General features: G+C 47.3%; 1 protein-coding gene across 11 annotated transcripts in view; it reads left to right on the top strand.

Moving 5' to 3' along the window:
• Positions 1-18,778, top strand: part of ARID1B (AT-rich interaction domain 1B) — a 437,415-nt gene that overhangs the window by 405,987 nt on the left and 12,650 nt on the right. For all 11 annotated transcript variants that reach the window (XM_027601115.2, XM_027601112.2, XM_027601114.2 and 8 more), the window contains 5 exons: positions 1,637-1,846; positions 4,667-4,871; positions 10,197-10,335; positions 10,539-10,711; positions 16,906-17,056. In XM_027601115.2, coding sequence (XP_027456916.2) covers positions 1,637-1,846; positions 4,667-4,871; positions 10,197-10,335; positions 10,539-10,711; positions 16,906-17,056 — 878 coding nt within the window. The remainder of the gene's footprint in view (positions 1-1,636; positions 1,847-4,666; positions 4,872-10,196; positions 10,336-10,538; positions 10,712-16,905; positions 17,057-18,778) is intronic.

Genomic DNA, 18,778 nt, shown 5'->3' with positions numbered 1-18,778 from the left:
GTTCCATTTTCTGAGTATGCACATGGACATGTAGCTATATATATATATGAATAAAAGTAATGTTTAAGTGACTTACTGTTTAGCCTTGACATCAGTGTAAATTCTAAAAGATGACACTTTTTATCCTACCACCCTAAATCTTTTACTTACATCAATTTGTATCACCCTTTTTTTTTGTATTTAATGTAAAGATTTTATGCCTCAATAATTCTAAGTCTGAAGGCTTAAAATTTCAGCAGCAGTAGCTCAGGAGAAGTATACGTTAAGTGGGGGAGAAAATGCCACTCACCAGCTTTGTTAGTTTCGTTCTCAGGCATCCTTTCTGAGGTCCTACTTTTATTGGGGATCCTTTGCTAAATAAAGTAACATCAAACTTTAATGGCAGTCATGTTACTTAACCCCCAAAATTTCAGCTATGCGTTTAAAATTGTTAAGCTAAATACAATGGAAAAGAGTTAAGAAAAACTCCCATCTAAAACAATGGCTATCCATTGCAGATGATAACTGGTAAATAATACACATGAGGAAATGAAGTCAATTCTTATTCCAAGGAAATCTTCATTGAGAATTTAGAAGTAATTTTTCACAATAACCCTGGAGTTGCAAAGATTACAAGTACACAAATCACTGTTACAAATATAGAGACATAAAAGAAAGGAAAGATAGATATTTGAGCTGTTTAGGACCAGAAGTGTTAACCTTTCCAGATCCCATAGCCCAGAAGGTGGGCTTCAGTTATGCAGAAACAGTAACTTTCGACATTTTACTATCAGCTGTAATTAGAAAAACAAAGACAAGAATTAGAGCATCAATATAAAGCACATGAGCCCATAAACCCACGTGTGTAAAAGTAAGTGTATATTTCTATCCATAGATGTTCAAGGAGAATGAAATAGAACATGTGTTTGTGATTAAAGCATGGTTGCCTAAGAAATCCATTTAAATAATTCTCTAGGAGCCCCTTGCCTTGGTAGAGAAGTTCAAGAAATCTTAAGTAGGGAAAACTAGTCATGAGCAAATGCCGAGACTTTAGCTGGCCACTAGTCTGTAAAGCTTGCAAATGAGCATAGAGCCCACACCACCAGTTCCTGGGATTTGGGACCTACCTTACATTTTGCAGCAAGTCCCACATCTGCTTTCCTCCACATGCTTTAGCATTTTAATGAGGACACACATTAGCCATTCTTATTTTGACAAGAAGTAAGAGTCCATATAGTTTTGGGGGCTCTATAATATTACGGACATGTGAAATTTTAAATTCACTGATGATTCTATGAGCGAGCACCCTTCTATCGTTAAAAACAATGTGAGGTGTCATTGGAATCATGCCTTCTGGGATTCAACGCTTATATCAAGTAAAAAAAGGTTTTTGTTTTTTGGTTTTTGTTGTTGTTCTTTAAGTATATAAAAGGGGGAGTTTGGGCCCTTTATTTAAAGTCAAAGTAAAGTCTTAATTAAGAAAATGTATAGTTTGTGCCTGAACTAGTAGCCTTCATTCCTAATTGTTGTGTGATAGCAGTAGTTTTTAAATTTCTTCTCTTCTCGTATTTGGTAGCTCATGACTTTCTTCTCACCTTCTTCCCTTTTCCCTCTGCCCGCCCATACCCCACCTCCAAATGCCCCTTCTGGGCACTAGAAGTCCAGCTCATCCACCACCACCGGGGAAAAGATCACAAAGGTGTATGAGTTGGGGAATGAGCCGGAGAGAAAGCTATGGGTCGACAGATACCTTACCTTCATGGAGGAGAGGGGCTCGCCTGTCTCAAGTCTGCCCGCCGTGGGCAAGAAGCCCTTGGACCTGTTCCGGCTCTACGTCTGCGTCAAAGAGATTGGCGGCTTGGCACAGGTGAGAGTACGTGAGGGAGTCGCAGAGACACTGTACGGAAGCTCTCCCTGCACGTTTCTTTGAATGTGCAGACTCAGACTTTTTTTTTTTTTTTTACCCCCCATAAAGAAAAAGCTAAGCCTGTGGGCTCCATGTCTGTGTGCTGCAGGGAGAGCACTAGGGCTTGGGACCCTGGTCCTGCCACCAACTCGCAGGATGACCTCGGCAGGTCATTTATGTGGACCTCCATTCTCATCTGTAAAGTGAGACGGTTGGGCTAGATTTTTCTTTAGGGTCCCTGACCGCTGTAGAATTCTGTGGGCTCTGCCAAGATGCCATAGGAAATACTCCGGAAATGTTTTGCGAATGACCAAATTAATTGTCTCAATCAGTTCTAAATCCAGTTCACTCTCCCTCTATCCGGAGCAACTGATGAAGGAAACAAAGTCCCACATCCAGCAGCACGTCCCCAGTACCCAGGCCGTAAGAGGGCCAAGAGCTGTCATTTTTGCACAGGGTTGAGGCTGGAAGACAGCAGGGGCGACGCCCAATCTCAGAGGGCACTCATGTCAGGGCTGTGCGGTGCCTGCCCTCTCAGCCAGTGCTCCCTTCGTCTTTGTGCCCAGGGGGCCACGCTGTCCTCACCAGGGTCCTGGCGCCACTTGCAGCATGGCGTCTAGTTCCGAGCACGGGTCCTGCAAGAGGAACAGGGAAAAGGGTGTCCCTGGGTACGTGCCCACTGCGTGCTGGGCACTGTGCTTTACCGTTGTTCTGGCTTTGTCTTTCTGAATACCCATAAAATGCAGGAGGCATCAGCCCCCAAGAGAGGAGGAAGCTGTCACGGAATGAGGTACGATCATGTGGCCCAGGGCACTCAGTGGGCGCGGGCCCGGCCTGCTCATTCTGAGACGTGCGCTCTTCTCATCCACCAGCAACTCTCAGCCTGCTTCTCTGTTAGTAGTATTTGGGGAGCTTTAAAAACCTGCCAGTACCTGGGCTCCCACCCAGATCAGTGAGAGGAGCTACTCTGGGCCCCGGGGGGTCTAGTGCACAGTGTGGCCCCCTGCGCTCCAGTCAGGTACCGTGGGACCAAGAGTGAGTCACCTCATCCACAAGTGTCACCGAGGGCCCGCGCTGGTCTCAGCGCTGTGCAGCTCTGGGGGATGCAGGAGAGGCCTTTGTTCTCAGCCTTCCCTGGGGTGCCTCATCCCACCAGAGACCCGCAGTGTAGAACTGAAACAGGGCTTGATTCCAGGCTTTGCGGAAATGGATGGTAAGTCATACAGTGCAGACCACGTGAGTGAGAATTGGTCAGTGGAGAGAGAGCTCAAGATGCACACCTCTCCCCTGCACCTAGACACCCCCCCCCCCCCCCCCCCCCCCCCGCCAACTTTCCCCTCGGCACCTAACCTCCTGGCATAGAATTTTAGAATCCTCGGGACACTGTCACCCTCAAACAAGTATAGAGAGTGTCTGGACACCTTACTTGGACTCTGTCAACGGTGTGGGTTACCGTGTTGGGTCTGCAAGTAAGGCTCGTTGCTGGCCTAGCTAACAAGGGACGTTTGATCATAGCTGTGATGCACAGTGGTGAGCCACTTGGCCACATTGTCGCTCATACCCCATCTTGATATCTGGCTGGTGGCCCTCAGATGTGGTCGGGGCAGGTACTTGCAGTCACATAGAGATCAGTGCAAAGCCTTGCTTTTCAGGGTGTCCCAGGCAACACCCTGCCCAGCCCTTCTGAAGCCACCCACAGGCCTGCTTGTTGCAGCCTGGCATTAAGTGCCAAAAGTGGAATTGGGCATTTCGCGAGCAACCATCCGTTTGTTTATCATGCACCATTTAGTACTAAGTAAATGGACATAAAGAGCTTTGTGAGAAAGTTTGAATCCAAAAATGGAACATTTCATTAAAAAAAACCCACTGTTCCCTTAACCCTTACTATGCTACTTAGCACAAGGCGTGCATACCTAAAGGCAAAATAGTCCCCAAGTATTTGCGGGTCTGCATGTTTCCTTCAGGCATTCGTCCTTGGATAACTCTGGCCCAAGTGGGAATCAGAAGTTAATGCCCCAAACCCTTTTGTAGCATTTCAGGCTTTCTCTCCCCCCTTTTTTTTTTTCTCCTCACTTTGTGGCTGTCTTCTTTGCAGCCTGAGTGTACGTGGGAACCCCGTGCAGTCCCCCGTGCCCTGCGCCTTCACCAGCTCACTGGGCCCACCATGCGGCTAGCTGGTGGCCTGGCAGAGCCACCGGGGCTAATGGCTGGTGTGGGCTGCCCCCAGTGTCACTTCTGCCCAACACCTTAGGAAAACCTCCTGAGAGGAGGAACTCGGCTAGAGTTAACAGCCTCGTCTTTCTGGGAGCCTCTGGCTGTTGGAAGGGAACACTGTTTTCCGTATCAGGGCTCAAACACTTACATTGCAGAACAGTTATGTTACTGCTTTTTAAATTCGTTTTCAGATGCCTTTTTGTTGTTGTTGTTGTTAAGATGAGAGGTGGGATGGGGTTCAGCGGGAGCGTGCATTTGCTTGGAGAAGATCGCTGGCTGGGAGCCACAGCGGCCTGGAAGAGTGTGAGGCATTAGAAGGTGCACCAGGCAGAAGAATCTCGACGAGCAGTGCTTTTTATGTAGCTGTCAGCAGGTCCCGTAATGGTTTTATAACTGTAAATGCTGTCTGTGCACTACTGAGTGGGAGTAATGAGCATTAGTTAAGAGAGGCAAATGAAAAAAAAAAAAGTAAACCAAGACATTAAGTGCTTTTTTTGTCTCCTGGCTTTAAACAAGCCACTTTGCTGCAAACCAATGATCCTGCCTTTTTTTTTTTTTTTTTACTAGGTTAATAAAAACAAGAAGTGGCGTGAGCTGGCAACCAACCTAAATGTTGGCACTTCAAGCAGCGCAGCGAGCTCCCTGAAAAAGCAGTATATTCAGTACCTGTTCGCCTTCGAGTGCAAGATAGAGCGCGGGGAGGAGCCCCCGCCGGAAGTCTTCAGCACGGCAGACACCAAGAAGCAGCCCAAGCTCCAGCCGCCCTCTCCTGGTAAGTGCGGGTACTGCAGTTGTCGGCGGGGAAAGGCAGGGGCAGCCGCCGCCCCACGGGGCGCTGAGCACCACGAGCCCCTGCAGCCCCTCGGGGGTCCTGAGAAGGCCGCTGCTTAGGAAAGCAGACAGAACGCGGGATCTCTGAGGACAAGGGGTGTTTTGTATCGGAGCCCCCGTTGGCAGTGCTTAAGGGAAGAGGATACAGTTCGGGCCAACATTGCGAAGGCACCATTCTTCTGCTTTACCTTACTTGGTCGAGAGACACTGGAATTCTGAGCTCTATGCCTCTATTCCTTCTACAGGTATTTAGAAACACTCCGTCTAACTCCCCAGTAACCTGTGCAAACACTTTAGCGCTCCCAGAAGACGCCACCCTGCAGTGTAGCCACCAGCTCCTGCCACTTCTGCTTCTGTTGGGGACACTCAGAGCTGTGGGTCAGCAAAATGAAATGTGCACGCAGTTTTCAACGTCCCCTGCCCAGCAAGTCCTCGCTTGTAGGGAATCCAGCGAACCTGGCATGGGAAAGGTCCACGCAGCCCTGTTTCTGGGAGACCCAGCAGTCAGTCAGCTCTCACCTAGAGGTCGGGAGTCTTAGGAACCCTACCTGGGAATAATGCGGTTCACCTGCATTCTCAGCGAAACCAAACTAATGAAACCTGCCTTCTCTCCGGTCTCTCCACTCAGCCGTTGGAGACCCTGCCACGCTGTCAGCTCTCCCGCTAACCTGTGCTCTACCCGTTAGCGTTTCAGATTCCTGGATCGTTATATTCTGGGAAATACAGTATTCTTAGAGAGGAAGAAATCCACATCATCCCCAGTTCTGGGTGGTGACCTCACTCAAGTGAAATCCAGCTGTTTTCTCACGTGGCCCCATCCCAAGTGATGGTCAACACTTAGCCACGGTCCTACGTGCAAGACGGGACTGACCATTCCTGCCACTTCCCATCACACAGGCTTGTTCTGGGACCCAAGGCCAGCATTTCGTAGACTCTTAGAGTGTGCCAGGCACCTTCCCAAGTGCTCTACTATTTAATCGTTATATCAGCCCTGTGACACACATACTGTCTTAAAACCACACAGGCCATGAGAAAACTAACACATAAAATCCAAGTAACTGGCCCCAAATCTCATTGCTGGTGAGTGGCGTCCGGCTCGAGCATTATGCCTGGACCTACTGTAGTCCTCTGCCTGTATTTGAAATGGCACTGTAACAGGGACACCTTCTGCACATAGAAGGAGGTGTCTGTGAGCCAAAGAGCTGTTTTCTCCTTGTTTCCTCCAGCTCCTTTTCTGGAGGGCAACGCGAGTGTCTGCGGTCCCTAATCAAGAGGTCTCGCCTAAATACTTCGGAGGGCCGAGATGCACTTGTAGGGGATGCACCGAGGTATATATTTAGACCTGTCAGTTCTAAACACAATTAGAAATCCCACCTCACCCCACCCTTAAGCATCCGAAGACTTTGCAGTCACGGTATACCTTAAAAACTGGGAAATCTAATTTTAAAAGTCTCACAACATTACATTCAGTTCACAGAGTAAAACAAGCTGCCTGTGAACAGCCCTGAAACTATTTTTCCAAAATAAAAACTCAGTGGGGTGTAGGGACCAAAGTGGCGAGGTCTGCAAAGATGTAAAGGTATATTTTATTTGCCAGGAAAAACCCGTGTCACTGAATGGGCTGTACTTCTGTATGGAGAATAGCTCTCCCAGCGAGCATCAGCTTCAGTACAAGAAATCCCGCTGAGGCACAGACCCTTCAGAAAGTGTAGGGCCTGTTCTCTCAACAGTCAGCTCTTCCCTTTTTCCCTTTTTTTAAACTACCGTTTTTATGGCAACATTATCGTTTTAACTGCACAAAAGAGCTTGGGTTGCAGATGCACTTCTGACAATACATTCTTCTCAGTGGTCCACACGGTCCGAAGTCTTGGGGAACTGGAGGCAGGGAAGGGAGGGCGTCCTGTAGCAAGCTTCCCGGTCAGGGCACAGCCCAGGCGGCCTCACGCCGAGCACACGGGGCCGGTGGGTTTGCTTCTGTGTTCTCTGTGCTGCTCAAAACGCCCTGCTCAGCCGGACAGAAGGACACGCAGACCGGTCAGTGGGGTAGTGAGGAACATCAGCCCTGTAACCAAAAGCCAGGCTTCTCCAGAACTAGCATTAAGGAAAATGAAATATATTTATTGCCCAAGGAGGAAAAAAAAAAAAATTATTCTGAACCGTTTGCCCTGTTGGGGTCTCCTACACTACAAAATTTTTAAAAACGAATTTTCAGCCAAACTTTGTGTTCTTAGAAGTCCGTTTTCCCCATCAGAAGGCAATTATGGTGTATGTCTTAGCAGCCCATCCAGGCAAACTAAATGAAAAGATTCCTAAGAAACATGCTGGGCAGCTTTTTAAACAGCCACTCTGAGGCAGCCTAAGTCCCAGATCCCTTGGCCATATTAGCCTTGTGACTCACCCGTCCGTCCTCCGGTTTTGATTTGGTGTGGCTGGTGTGGCTGGCGTGGGCTGAATGTCATTTCGCCAGCCTCTGGGCAGTAGAACCCCTGAGCCCTTGGGGGTGCGCCACGATCTTCACCGGTCGCTGGCTGGGTGGTGCCCCTCGCTGGAGTTCCGGGTTATGGTCTTGCAGGGACTGGAGCAAGTCCATGAGAGAATGTTCCCCAAACGAAAAGTGGGCAAGGCCTGGGGTATGGCTGCCTCTGAGAGGTGCCGTCGGGATCTCGTTATAATAAGCCTGTATAAGTTTGTGGAGTTCTAATGAACAGCTGCAGGAATCGCCTCCCCGAGTGGCCTGGGCCACCTGGAAGCTGGGGGGCGGTGGGGGGTGGGGGTGGGGGGCAAGGAAGCTCCGCATTCAATTAGTAAATCTGTAACCAAAAACCCATCCATCTTTGCTGGCAGGTGGCTGACTGCATTTCTATTATTAGCTGACAGGTGATGTCACAAAACCTGTCATGGAGCCAACTAGGGAATCCTCAGTGGAAGATAAATGAGAAAGGGGTTCAGGTTATAAACAAAGGTGCCCTCCGGGTGACCTCTAGTCACAGTAGACTGGGACGTATCGGCTATCTTTCCTCCTCCCTGCCCTCCTTCCTGCAACCCCAGCCAGAACTAGGGCACCAGGTTCGTGCTGTGTAAATTATCTTCCCAGCTAGGAGTCTGGCTGTACAGTCTGAAGTGTGTGAATGTACTTAACCTTCAATAACCTTTCCATTGTTTACTTTCGAGTATACATTTGTAGCTTCTGGCAAAAGGTAGGGAGATCCTACAGCGTTCACCAGCCTCATCTATTAATGGAGCTTCAAGAGGTTGCGTTCATTTTTTTTTTTTTTTCCCTGAAAGGAAAAGACAAAACACTGGCAGAGGGAAGAATTTTTCCATTTTTTTTTTTTTTATTAGTTGTAAATGTGAATACTTGTAAATAAGGGTCATTCTGAAATCACAGCCTGTGAACCATGTTTCCAGGGAAGCCGCACGGTCTGCTGTGTGGAGTGTGGTCTGTGATTTAGGAAGCACGTTGTTTCTCCTGCCAGCTCTCTGGGGCAGACACAGCTGTAGGATTATCCTTACACAGTTACAAAAGATGCCACTTTTTTCTTTTATTACAGTCTACTTATTTAATATGTATTTCCAGGGTTTCACCAAAATCTGATTTATAAGCAATGCTTTACTAAGCTTTTCTTTTGCCATAGCTACATTAAAAAGATTATGTACTTTTCAAGTCAGTCTTCCTGGCACCTCCCAGAGCTGCCCTGAGTCGCTGTGGTCCCGGGCACTCAGGGGACACCTTATACGGCCCTGGTGGCCAGTGCTCAGGATTCACTCCCAAGCAGGCCAGGCCTGGGGGCCTGATCTCCCCAGAGACCTCCTATTCTGCTGAGGCTTTCTGAGTGGAAGTGCTAGACTCATTTCCATCTCAGACTCCCTCCCAGCGCGCTCTGTAATCTTCAGTGATTTGTTGAACCCCATTTCCTCGACAGATGTGGCTGATGGTAATTGTAGTGGGTCTTGGACACCTCCTAGGAAAGGGACTCCAGATAATAGCATATACAGTATTGTCACTTACAGGCAGCCGGTGATTCTGCCATTCGTGATGGTTCTGAAAGCATTTATTATAAACTGCATGAGGGCAGGAATTTTTGTCTTTTTTGTCAGTTTGGGCCACTGGTGCATTCAGGAGTAGAAAAAACAATATAGTAAGCCATATAGAAGGCATGTTATTGATTCAATAAGTATTTCTTTAATTAACAAATGAAGGCAATGTCTACTGGGCACCTAACATGCAAAGGCGGCCGATAAAGCAGGAACCCTTAAAATATTATGTTTTCCAATGAAGTGAGTTTAAGTTTTGAAAAGATCTGCTCGGGGTGCCTGGGTGGCTCAGTCATTAGGCATCTGCCTTCGGCTCGGGTCGTGATCCCAGGGTCCTGGGATCGAGCCCCACATCGAGCTCCCTGCTCAGCGGGAAGCCTGCGTCTCCCTCTCCCACTCCCCTGGCTTGTGTTCCTGCTCTCGCTGTGTCTCTCTCTGTCAAATAAATAAATAAAATCTTTCAAAAAAAAAAAAAAAGAAAAGAAAAGATCTGCTCAATTCTGAGCTCTGTTATGGTGTAATTATAGTTAAAGCTAAATCTCAGGACGCTGATAATGACGTTAAGGAACTCCAAAGAGCATGACTTTGGTTTTGTAATAACAAATCTGATTCTATAGCTCTAAAAATGACTTTATTAATAATAGACATAGGATAGACACATCCAGACATTGAGGAGGCATTGAAGTGACATAAGGCTCATTACTAATTTGTATCATTGCATTTCAACTTAAACATTTCTCATTGCCTAAGATCTGGTACTAATTTTTCTAATTTTTTCCCTAAAATGGCACAATAGTCCATCAAATCGGTATACCAAATTTTTCCTTACTCTCAGACATTTAGATTATCTCCATTATAAACAACACTGAAATAAACATTTTTCTGCCTAAAGCCTTCTTTTATATTAGATTATTTTCTTGAGATAAATACCCAGGAAAGCAATTACCCAGTCAAGAGGTATAAATATGTTTTATGGCTCACAAATGAAGTATGTTGCCAAGTAGATTACTAAAAAAAAAAAAAAAAAATTTACTGATTTTCACAATAAACAATGTAAGAGCAACTAATTTTACTACATCGTTACCAGTAATGGATATTGTCACTATTCTAATAAGATGGAGTCATGTTGTCTTTCCCTTTTTTTTTTTTTTTTTTTGATGAGTAGGAAGAATGGGCTTACTTGATAACCTCTCGTTTTTTCCTTCTTTTCTTTTGGTACTACTACTGTCAGCTAACTCAGGATCCTTGCAAGGTCCACAGACCCCCCAGTCAACTGGCAGTAACTCGATGGCCGAGGTCCCAGGTGACCTGAAGCCCCCGACCCCAGCCTCCACCCCTCATGGACAGATGACCCCGATGCAAGGCGGAAGGTATGCAGAAGCGTCTCCATGAGCCCCGCGACATCCGATTTATGGAGAAGTGGTGTTCTGTCACGAGTTTTTAAATGCTGATTACTACGTGTCATTTTTTGGGGGGTGGTTTTCACATTAATTTTCAAGTAAGGCTTTTTTCTGACCAAGCGTTTGGTGGCAGCTCCTGCTACTTCATGGTGCTTTCCTTCTCATCTCTTCAGAAGCAGTACAGTCAGCGTGCACGACCCATTCTCAGACGCCAGTGATTCATCATTCCCGAAACGGAACTCCATGACTCCGAGCGCCCCCTACCAGCAGGGCATGAGCATGCCTGACGTGATGGGAAGGATGCCCTATGAACCTAACAAGGACCCCTTTGGTGGAATGAGAAAAGGTAAGTGCAGAGGGACCTCTGCCCAGGCTTGGTCCAGAGGACATTCTTCTCCCCGCCATCCCGCATCCAGTTCACTTACCCATTCGAGACATAGCTGAGTCCCAGCTCCTCAACCTACTCAATTTCTGGCCTTGGGGAAAGCCTCAGTTTCCTCATCTAGAAACTGGGGTAATAATAGGACCTGCCTAAAGGGTGTGATGAGGCTTAGTTGAGTTAGTGTACAAAAAGCCCACTGGAGAATGACTAACACGTGCATGCGCAAGCGTGCTCATGGCACTCCCTGGCCTCACAGGTGATGTCCTGTAGCACGGGCTGGGCAAGGGCTAGGTGCGGGGTGGTGTGTTGATAAATCAGACAGCGTTCCTCCTGGGGTTGACAGTGTCTTGGAACAAACAAAAAGTAAGTTAAACCACAAATATATAATTAAATATGGTGGTTGATGGAAGAAAGGACCTGATGGAAAAGAAACAAAAAGGAAGAAAGGACACAAAGTGCAGGGATATGGGTTGGGGGTCATGAAAGGGTGGTTGGGAGGGGAGGGCTTTGAGGAGATTTCAGTTATCTGTGGAGACCTGAGGAATGAGGAGTCAGTCAGAGAAGAGCAGGGAGTGGGGGGGAGGCTTGAGGCAGGAGAGGGGTTGGCATGTTTGAGGAGGTGGAAGGCGTCTGGGGCATAGTGGGCCGGGGGGGGGGGGGGGGGGGTGGGCAGGGCAAGTGCACGGAAGCCATCGGGACCCCTGGGGCCAGAACCTTTCGGCCTTCGTGAGCGTGTGGATGAGTTTGGACCCTAGCTGAAAGATGTTCTGCAGGAAGTGACACGGCTGGGTTTTTGTTAAAAAATAAAAAACTGGTGGGGCACCCGGGTGGCTCAGCCAGTTAAGCGTCTGCCTTCAGCTCAGGTCATTATCTCAGGGTCCCGGGATCAAGCCCCGCATGGGGCTCTCTGCTCAGCGGGGAGCCTGCTTCTCCCTCTGCCCACCACCCAGCCCATCATGCTCTCTCTAGCTCTCTCTCTTTCAAATAAATAAAATCGTATGAATAAATAAGTAAGTGGCAACTGTGGCAGATGTGTTAGAAGGACCCCTGTGAGAGCCCAGGAGAGAAATGACAGGGTGGAGTCAGAGTCCAGCAGCGAAGAGAGAGAGGTGGACGTGCTCGCTACACGCTGTGGTTGGTGAAAGAACAGGCCGCACAGCCGGAGTGAACATGGGGGTCATGGGACGAACCAAGTGATAGAGACCAAGAGGGTGACGTTACTGCCTTGGAGATGCACGACTGGGAAGCAGAGGCTCACTGTTCGAGCCTGCACTGGGGACAGGAGGGAGAGGAAGGAGAGGGGGAAAGCCCAAGGTGGTTGAGGTGGTAGGTGGTGCTTGAGGTGGTAGGTGGTGCTTGAGGTGGTAGGTGGTGCTTGAGGTGGTAGGTGGTGCTTGAGGTGGTAGGTGGTGCTTGAGGTGGTAGGTGGTGTTTGAGGTGGTAGGTGGTGCTTGAGGTGGTAGGTGGTGCTTGAGGTGGTAGGTGGTGCTTGAGGTGGTAGGTCGTGCTTGAGGTGGTAGGTGGTGCTTGAGGTGGTAGGTGGTGCTTGAGGTGGTAGGTGGTGCTTGAGGTGGTAGGTGGTAGGTGGTGCTTGAGGTGGTAGGTGGTGGTTGAGGTGGCAGGTGGTGCTTGAGGTGGTAGGTGGTGCTTGAGGTGGTAGGTGGTGGAGCGTGTCTGTCTGAAGCTGGGCAGAGCGTTGGAATTGGGAATCATTTCAGAGAACTAAGCAGAGAAGTGGGCTGGAGAGCTGTGGGGTGGATGGGACCGCCGAGTATGTGGGAGAGTTCTGACTGACGTCAGCAAACACCCAGCAGAGTGTTTCCCTTTATGCTGCTCAGTCCCCAGCGTTCTCTTGGCCCTGAGAACGTAGCATCTAAGCCTCTGCCCTTTGAGCGCCTCCCGAGGCACACACACTCCAGTGATTGGCACTCTTCCAAATGCAGCCAGGCTGTGAAATTGAGACATGATGTGAATATCATTGAAAAAAATACCAAAATGTAGTGAATACTATTTTTATGGCAGTACTTCTTCTGGCATCCCTTAAACAATAGTACTTCTGTTCGTTTAGATATTCAGGGTATGCGAATTTCTTGGTATCTTGTCTTAAGTGGAGAGAAACATAAAGCCCAAAGCCGTGATTTTCACACTATTATGGGCCAATGAAAAATAAAAATGAATAATTTCACAATTTTAAGTATTAGGCATGTATCATTTAATTAACAAACGAGATTATGTTTAATATCTATTTCTTATGTAACATTTCAGATATCTGTTATACCAAGTAAGAGAATCTATAATTTTTCCTTTCAAAACATCTCAGAGTTGCCTATTCCAAGTAAATATTCTGCAGAACATGCAATAAATCCATAAGCTCAGAAATTCACAAGCCTTGTAAGTGTTGGAGGTAGCTATTTTTCTTCGTGGTATGAGATAGTAGAAAGAACATTTTGTTAGTGCTGATGATGGTTGTATCACATTTTTAGACTCTGAAAATTTGACAGTAACATGGGAAAAATAATTAGTAGTGTTTGGAATCCGGCTTCAAAAGTTAGGTGAACCATTCCAATATCCTACCTATATGCTATATTGGACAGAGAGGGTTACATTGCTTTTGTTTCTGTATGCCTACAGTTTTTCTTATTATGAAAATAAATGGGGGGGGGTGATTGTGGATCACCTTGTTAGGCACTAGCTAGCTATATAATGTGTTTGCATCAACCGTGTAAATGATACAGTGGCTCAGAGGGAAGGCCCTTCTCACGTTTCCCTGGGATATTTCAGCTCACCTGCTACCTCATAGTGCTGGTGTATTTAGCACCAAATTAAAGCAGATAAACAGAAAACAGATTTTTGTATAGCCCTGTCCCTGTTCTAATAAAGGTTTACCTTCCTCGGTTCGCATTATTCTGTGAGTGAACTTGGTGGTGCTCTGATTCGTGTAACGACCAGCATCGGGGCAGCCGTGCTTTGTTGCTCCTCCTGGACTGCAGTGTGGTGATGGGGCCCATGCCAGAGCCTGTCTGAGCCTCAGTGGCCAGAGTAGCCTCGGCCCCAGCCACCTGCCTACCCCACCAGCTTCCTTGAATACATTACTGACTGACCGGCCGATTACTTGCTTACAAGTGAACAAGTGAATATCTATATATTGTCTATCTAAACAGTATATTTTAAATATCCATTAGTATCTTTACACATAATCCTATTTTTTTTATTTTGAGAGGGAGAGGAAAGGGGGGAGGAGTTGGGGGAGGGGGAGAGAGAGAATCCCAAGCAGGCTTCCACGCCCAGCACAGAGCCCGACTCGGAGCTCAATCCCATGACCCTGAGATCATGACCTGAGCCGAAACCAAGAGTCAGACGCTTAACCGACTGAGCCACCCAGGCGCCCCTGCATCATTTTTTATAACAGCAAAATATTATGAAACAACCCCTTCAGTACTAGAGCATTAAAAAGAAAAGGCACGGGGGCCTGGGTGGCTCAGTCGGTTAAGCGTCTGACTTCGGCTCAGGTCATGACTGAGTCCCGCGTTGGGCTCCCCGCTCAGTGGGGAGTCTGCTTCCTCCTCTGGCCCTCCCCCGTGCTTGTGCTCTCTCTGTCTCTCTCTCAAATAAAGAAAAAGTAGGTGGGGGACCCTCGGTGGCTTAGTCGGTTAAGCGTCTGCCTTCGGCTCAGGTCATGATCCCAGGGTCCTGGGATCGAGCCCCGCATCAGGCTTCCTGCTCAGCGGGAAGCCTGCTTCTCCCTCTCCCACTCCCCCTGCTTGTGTTCCCTCTCTCTCTGTCTCTCTCTCTGTCAAATAAATAAATAAAATCTTTAAAAAAAAATGATGCAGTGATTATCGATTGATGTAGCTGTTTTTTTTCACACCTGTAATTGTGTTTCTATGAAATAGATTCCTAAAAGAATAACTGAATCAAGGGATCTGAACTTTTCTTTTAGTTTACTGAGTGCCTTTTACTACATTAACAAACTACCACCCGAAGTGGCTTTCAACACCAACGTTTGGTTGCATCACACAGTTCTCTGGTGGGCGGGGTGGTTCTTCATTGCATGCGTTGTTGTTAGCTTGGGACATGAGGCACCTGCTGTCATCAGGGAGCCTGATTGGGAACTCTGCTGGAGCTGGGATGTCCCTTGAAGGGTTGGTGTCATCCGGAGGCTCTGTTGGGAACTCATCGGGAGCTGTCGCTTGGGGGCCTCCTCCAGGGGCCGTCCCATGGAACTTCCCGGGTGCCTCATGACATGGTGGATGGGTTACCAGAAGGAACACTTGAAGAGGACGCTCCAGTTGCCAGCACATACAGCCCTCTGCGGCATCGCATTTGCCGGTGCCCCATAGGTCAACGCTGGTCACATGACCACGCCAAAAGTCACTGTGGGAGGGGACTTCATAGGCTGTAAATACCCTTGGGGGTCATCAAGATATAGCCCTCCCGTAACAGGTATTGACAAAAGTTAGACCAATGTAGTACTCTTCACATGAGCATGTCACAGTGTGTGGACCCTCACTCCCCGACCAGGAATGATCGGTCCTTTTAATATTTGCCCATCGGAATTGAGGGGGGGAGGTCTCTTAATTGTTTTAACTTGGATTTCTTTAATTATTAGTGAAGTCACACATCTTTTCATATATTGATTAGCCACTTTTCTTTTCCTCGGAATGTCCATTTATTTGCCCATTTTTTTAATCTGATGGTCTTTTTTTCTTACTGGCTTTTAAAGAATTTTTTGTGTATCAAAGAATTAAGCTATTTAACTTTAATTATCCCCCTTAATGTCTGTCTACCTCTGTTTTTACATTTATAAAATGGAAAGTAACACCAGAACTTAATCTGCCGCATGTTGACTTGAGCTTGAATAAAATAAAGTATGGGAAAGCTCAGTGCATCCCACCAGTGCTAGACTTCATTATCTGCACTTTTCTTCCAGCCCAACAAATTCTATCAGCTCACCCAAGTCTAATCAGCTTTTGCTTCGTGTAACATAAAAGTAACCTTCCTAGGATGAAGAAAGGTAGTAGTACTGTATATCAATTAAGATTTGCATTAAAATGTTTAATTTGCCTACAGGCTAGTTTCTGGGCTTGACCCAATTTCCTTCAGGCTCTGAGCTGATGCTAATTTGCATATTTGACCTAATTGCCACTCTACGCCCTGATAGAAATACTTGTATTTCATCCATTCTTGAGTTACTCTTAATTCCCTAGTGGGTTTCTTTATCCTGATTTTGCAGTGGGTCAGTAGATGGGTATTCATGTTAAGTTTTCTTAAAAACTTTTTTTCCCTAGAACGGAAGGCAACTAGCTTTATTCATACAGTTGACCCTTGAAAAACATGGGTTTAAAATGCCACTTATACACAGACTTTTTTTCAATAAATAGATGTACAGTACTATAAGTGTACTTTCTCTTACGATTTTCTTAACATTTTCTTTAGCTTTACTGTAAGAATACTGTATGTGATACATGTAATGTACAAAATATGTAGGTTTTTTTTTAAGATTTTATTTATTTATTTGAGAGAGAGCACGAGCAGGGAGAGGGAGAAGCAGGCTTTCTGCTGAGCAGGGAGCCCGATGTGGGACTCGATCCCAGGACCCTGGGACCACGACCCGAGCCTAAGGCAGACGCTTAACTGACAAGCCACCCAGATGCCCCTTTATTGTGTTATTTGTGTTCATTATCAGTAAGGCTTCTGGGCAACAGTCGCCTATGAGTAGTTAGGTTTTGGGGGAGTCCAAAGTTACACGTGGATTTTCACCTTCGAGGGGGTCAGCACCCCTAACCCCTGTGTGAAGGGCCACCTATACGTGCATTTCATCTCTTCCTCACACCCACTGCAGGAAGTTACATCTGTGAAATCCCTTTAGCCCTATAATGTATATAATCATGGGAGCAACATCCCCACCATGTTGGTGGGTTCTACTCATTCTCAAGGGGGGGCTCCCATGAGGCTGTACATGGGGTAAGGGATAGGGGTCTTGGGGTCCATCTTGACTCCAGACTTTATACTCTTTGGCTTGTTTTGTTGTCAGCCATACTAAGAATAAGATAAATGTCTGCCATATTAAGGATAACAGGAACGACTGGAAAGGGCTGTTTGGGCCCCTTGGCTTTTGCAAATGCCTCATTTTCTCTCTGTCCTTTAAAATGTTGCAGTGCCTGGAAGTAGTGAGCCCTTTATGACTCAAGGACAGATGCCCACAAGCAGTATGCAGGACATATATAACCAGAGTCCCTCTGCAGCGATGTCCGGTCTGGGCATGGGGCAGCGGCAGCAGTTTCCCTACGGAGCCAGCTACGATCGAAGGTGAGCGTTTCCTAAGAGGACCATGAGGTTTACTAGAACCTCTCCTCGCACACGCATTTCCGAGCCTGGTAGCTGCTGACAGCACACAGTACCTGCTCTCCTGCTGGACTTAGTAAGGATGGGGTCGGGGGCCTGCCTCCAGCTGACGACCACAGCAGGACCGGGGAGAAGGAAGGACTCCTGAGAGCTGGAGGCCCCGAGCCACAGTGGCCCTGCCAGCACCGGGATGCCCCCCTGACACAGCCACTGTCCCCACACCAGCTTCCTCGCGCGGCCCCACCCAACCCCCTTCCCGCCGGCGTCTCTTCCTTAGGGAAGTGGCCGCACACCGGGGGCCGCGCTGGGCTTCCCGCAGCCCCGGGTGACAGGGAGCTCTGGGAAAGTCTTCCCTCCCGGCGTTGGTTCTTTAGGTCTTTCCGTTCTTCCCTGCGAACGTCTTCAACAGAGAGAATGCTTTGCTCCTTGAATAACATCTCTGAGGAAGGCCACGGCAGTCTTGTTTCCAGATGCTTCTTCTCAGGATGGCATCTGGACATCGAATAGCAAGTTGGGTTTCAGTGCTCGTGCAGGTTATTTTTACTGAGGCGGAAGGACAGTCCTTGAAATATCTTGTAGAGGTTAACAGAAAACCGGCTCACGGTAGACCTCTTTCTGTGAAGAAGGCCCCTTACTTACCCCTGCCGCCGACTTAAATACAGACCCTGAAAGCACCTTCCCCTGGCTGGTATGTTCTTTGCCTCCTTAATACAGAAGTGCTCAGAAACGAAGTCTTTTAATGTAATATCTGTGATTTTTAAAGAAAATGGAGGCACATTAGAAGGCTCTGGTTCTAACTGTAGCCACAGCCCCAGGCTCGGGGTAGGGACGGCCTCAGCTCCGTTCCTTCAGGAGCCGGTGTGGTGATGTTCCTCAGAGACTCCCTCCGTCACTGCTGCTCCCACAGACCACGTGCTGGCTGTGGACAGGGGCGAATGGTGGCAGTCGTGAGGAGGTTTCCGCTGGTGTGACACAAAGGGGAAGAAAGTTTGAAAGTCACTGTTTTATTACCAAAGAAGCTTGCTTTCTGGCATTTTTCCATGCACCTGCTTCTTCAGACACAGAGCCATCACAAGCTTAAAGTGTTTGGGTTCTTTCTAGACTTAAGAATCTAGATTTCTCATTCTTACCCTGGCTGTGGTGTGGTGAACGTTTATTAGTGATGTCTGCACGAATCAGTTGACCATCATGTTTAGTGTACTGGATCAGGGATTTTATTTTGATTTGTTTTCGAGGATCCAGAAGAAGCTTTCTTTTTTTCTTTTTTTTGCTGATGAGATTGGAAGAACACTTCTCCTGGAACATATATTCTTAAAGGAGCCCAGGGAAGTGTACTGTTCTGTTTCTCCTAGAAGACTTTCTAGAACTAGTTTAAGTCATTTTTGGCTCTACCACGTTAGGGTTTACCTTCTTATGCTTCCTGAAGAGTGTTACTTGTTTAGCTTAAATTTTACCTGCATCAGTTATATTTCTTTCCTCCTAACGTAAGCTTCCTTCTAGCTATTAATGCCCTTAGCACACGCTTCCTCTGTATCTGTTTTACCTGTGATGTTCTCAAAATCCATTTGTTTTCTTAGTCTCATTCCTTGACCAGTTTAGGAATATATTCCGTGCATGTACCCTCTTTCTTACAGGATTCAATCAGAATACTAACAACACCAGTTTATCCCTTTAAAAAACTTCAAA

Source organism: Zalophus californianus, chromosome 7, assembly GCF_009762305.2.
Source record: "Zalophus californianus isolate mZalCal1 chromosome 7, mZalCal1.pri.v2, whole genome shotgun sequence".
Lineage (NCBI taxonomy): Eukaryota > Metazoa > Chordata > Mammalia > Carnivora > Otariidae > Zalophus > Zalophus californianus.
This window is presented reverse-complemented; position numbering and strand designations above follow the sequence as displayed.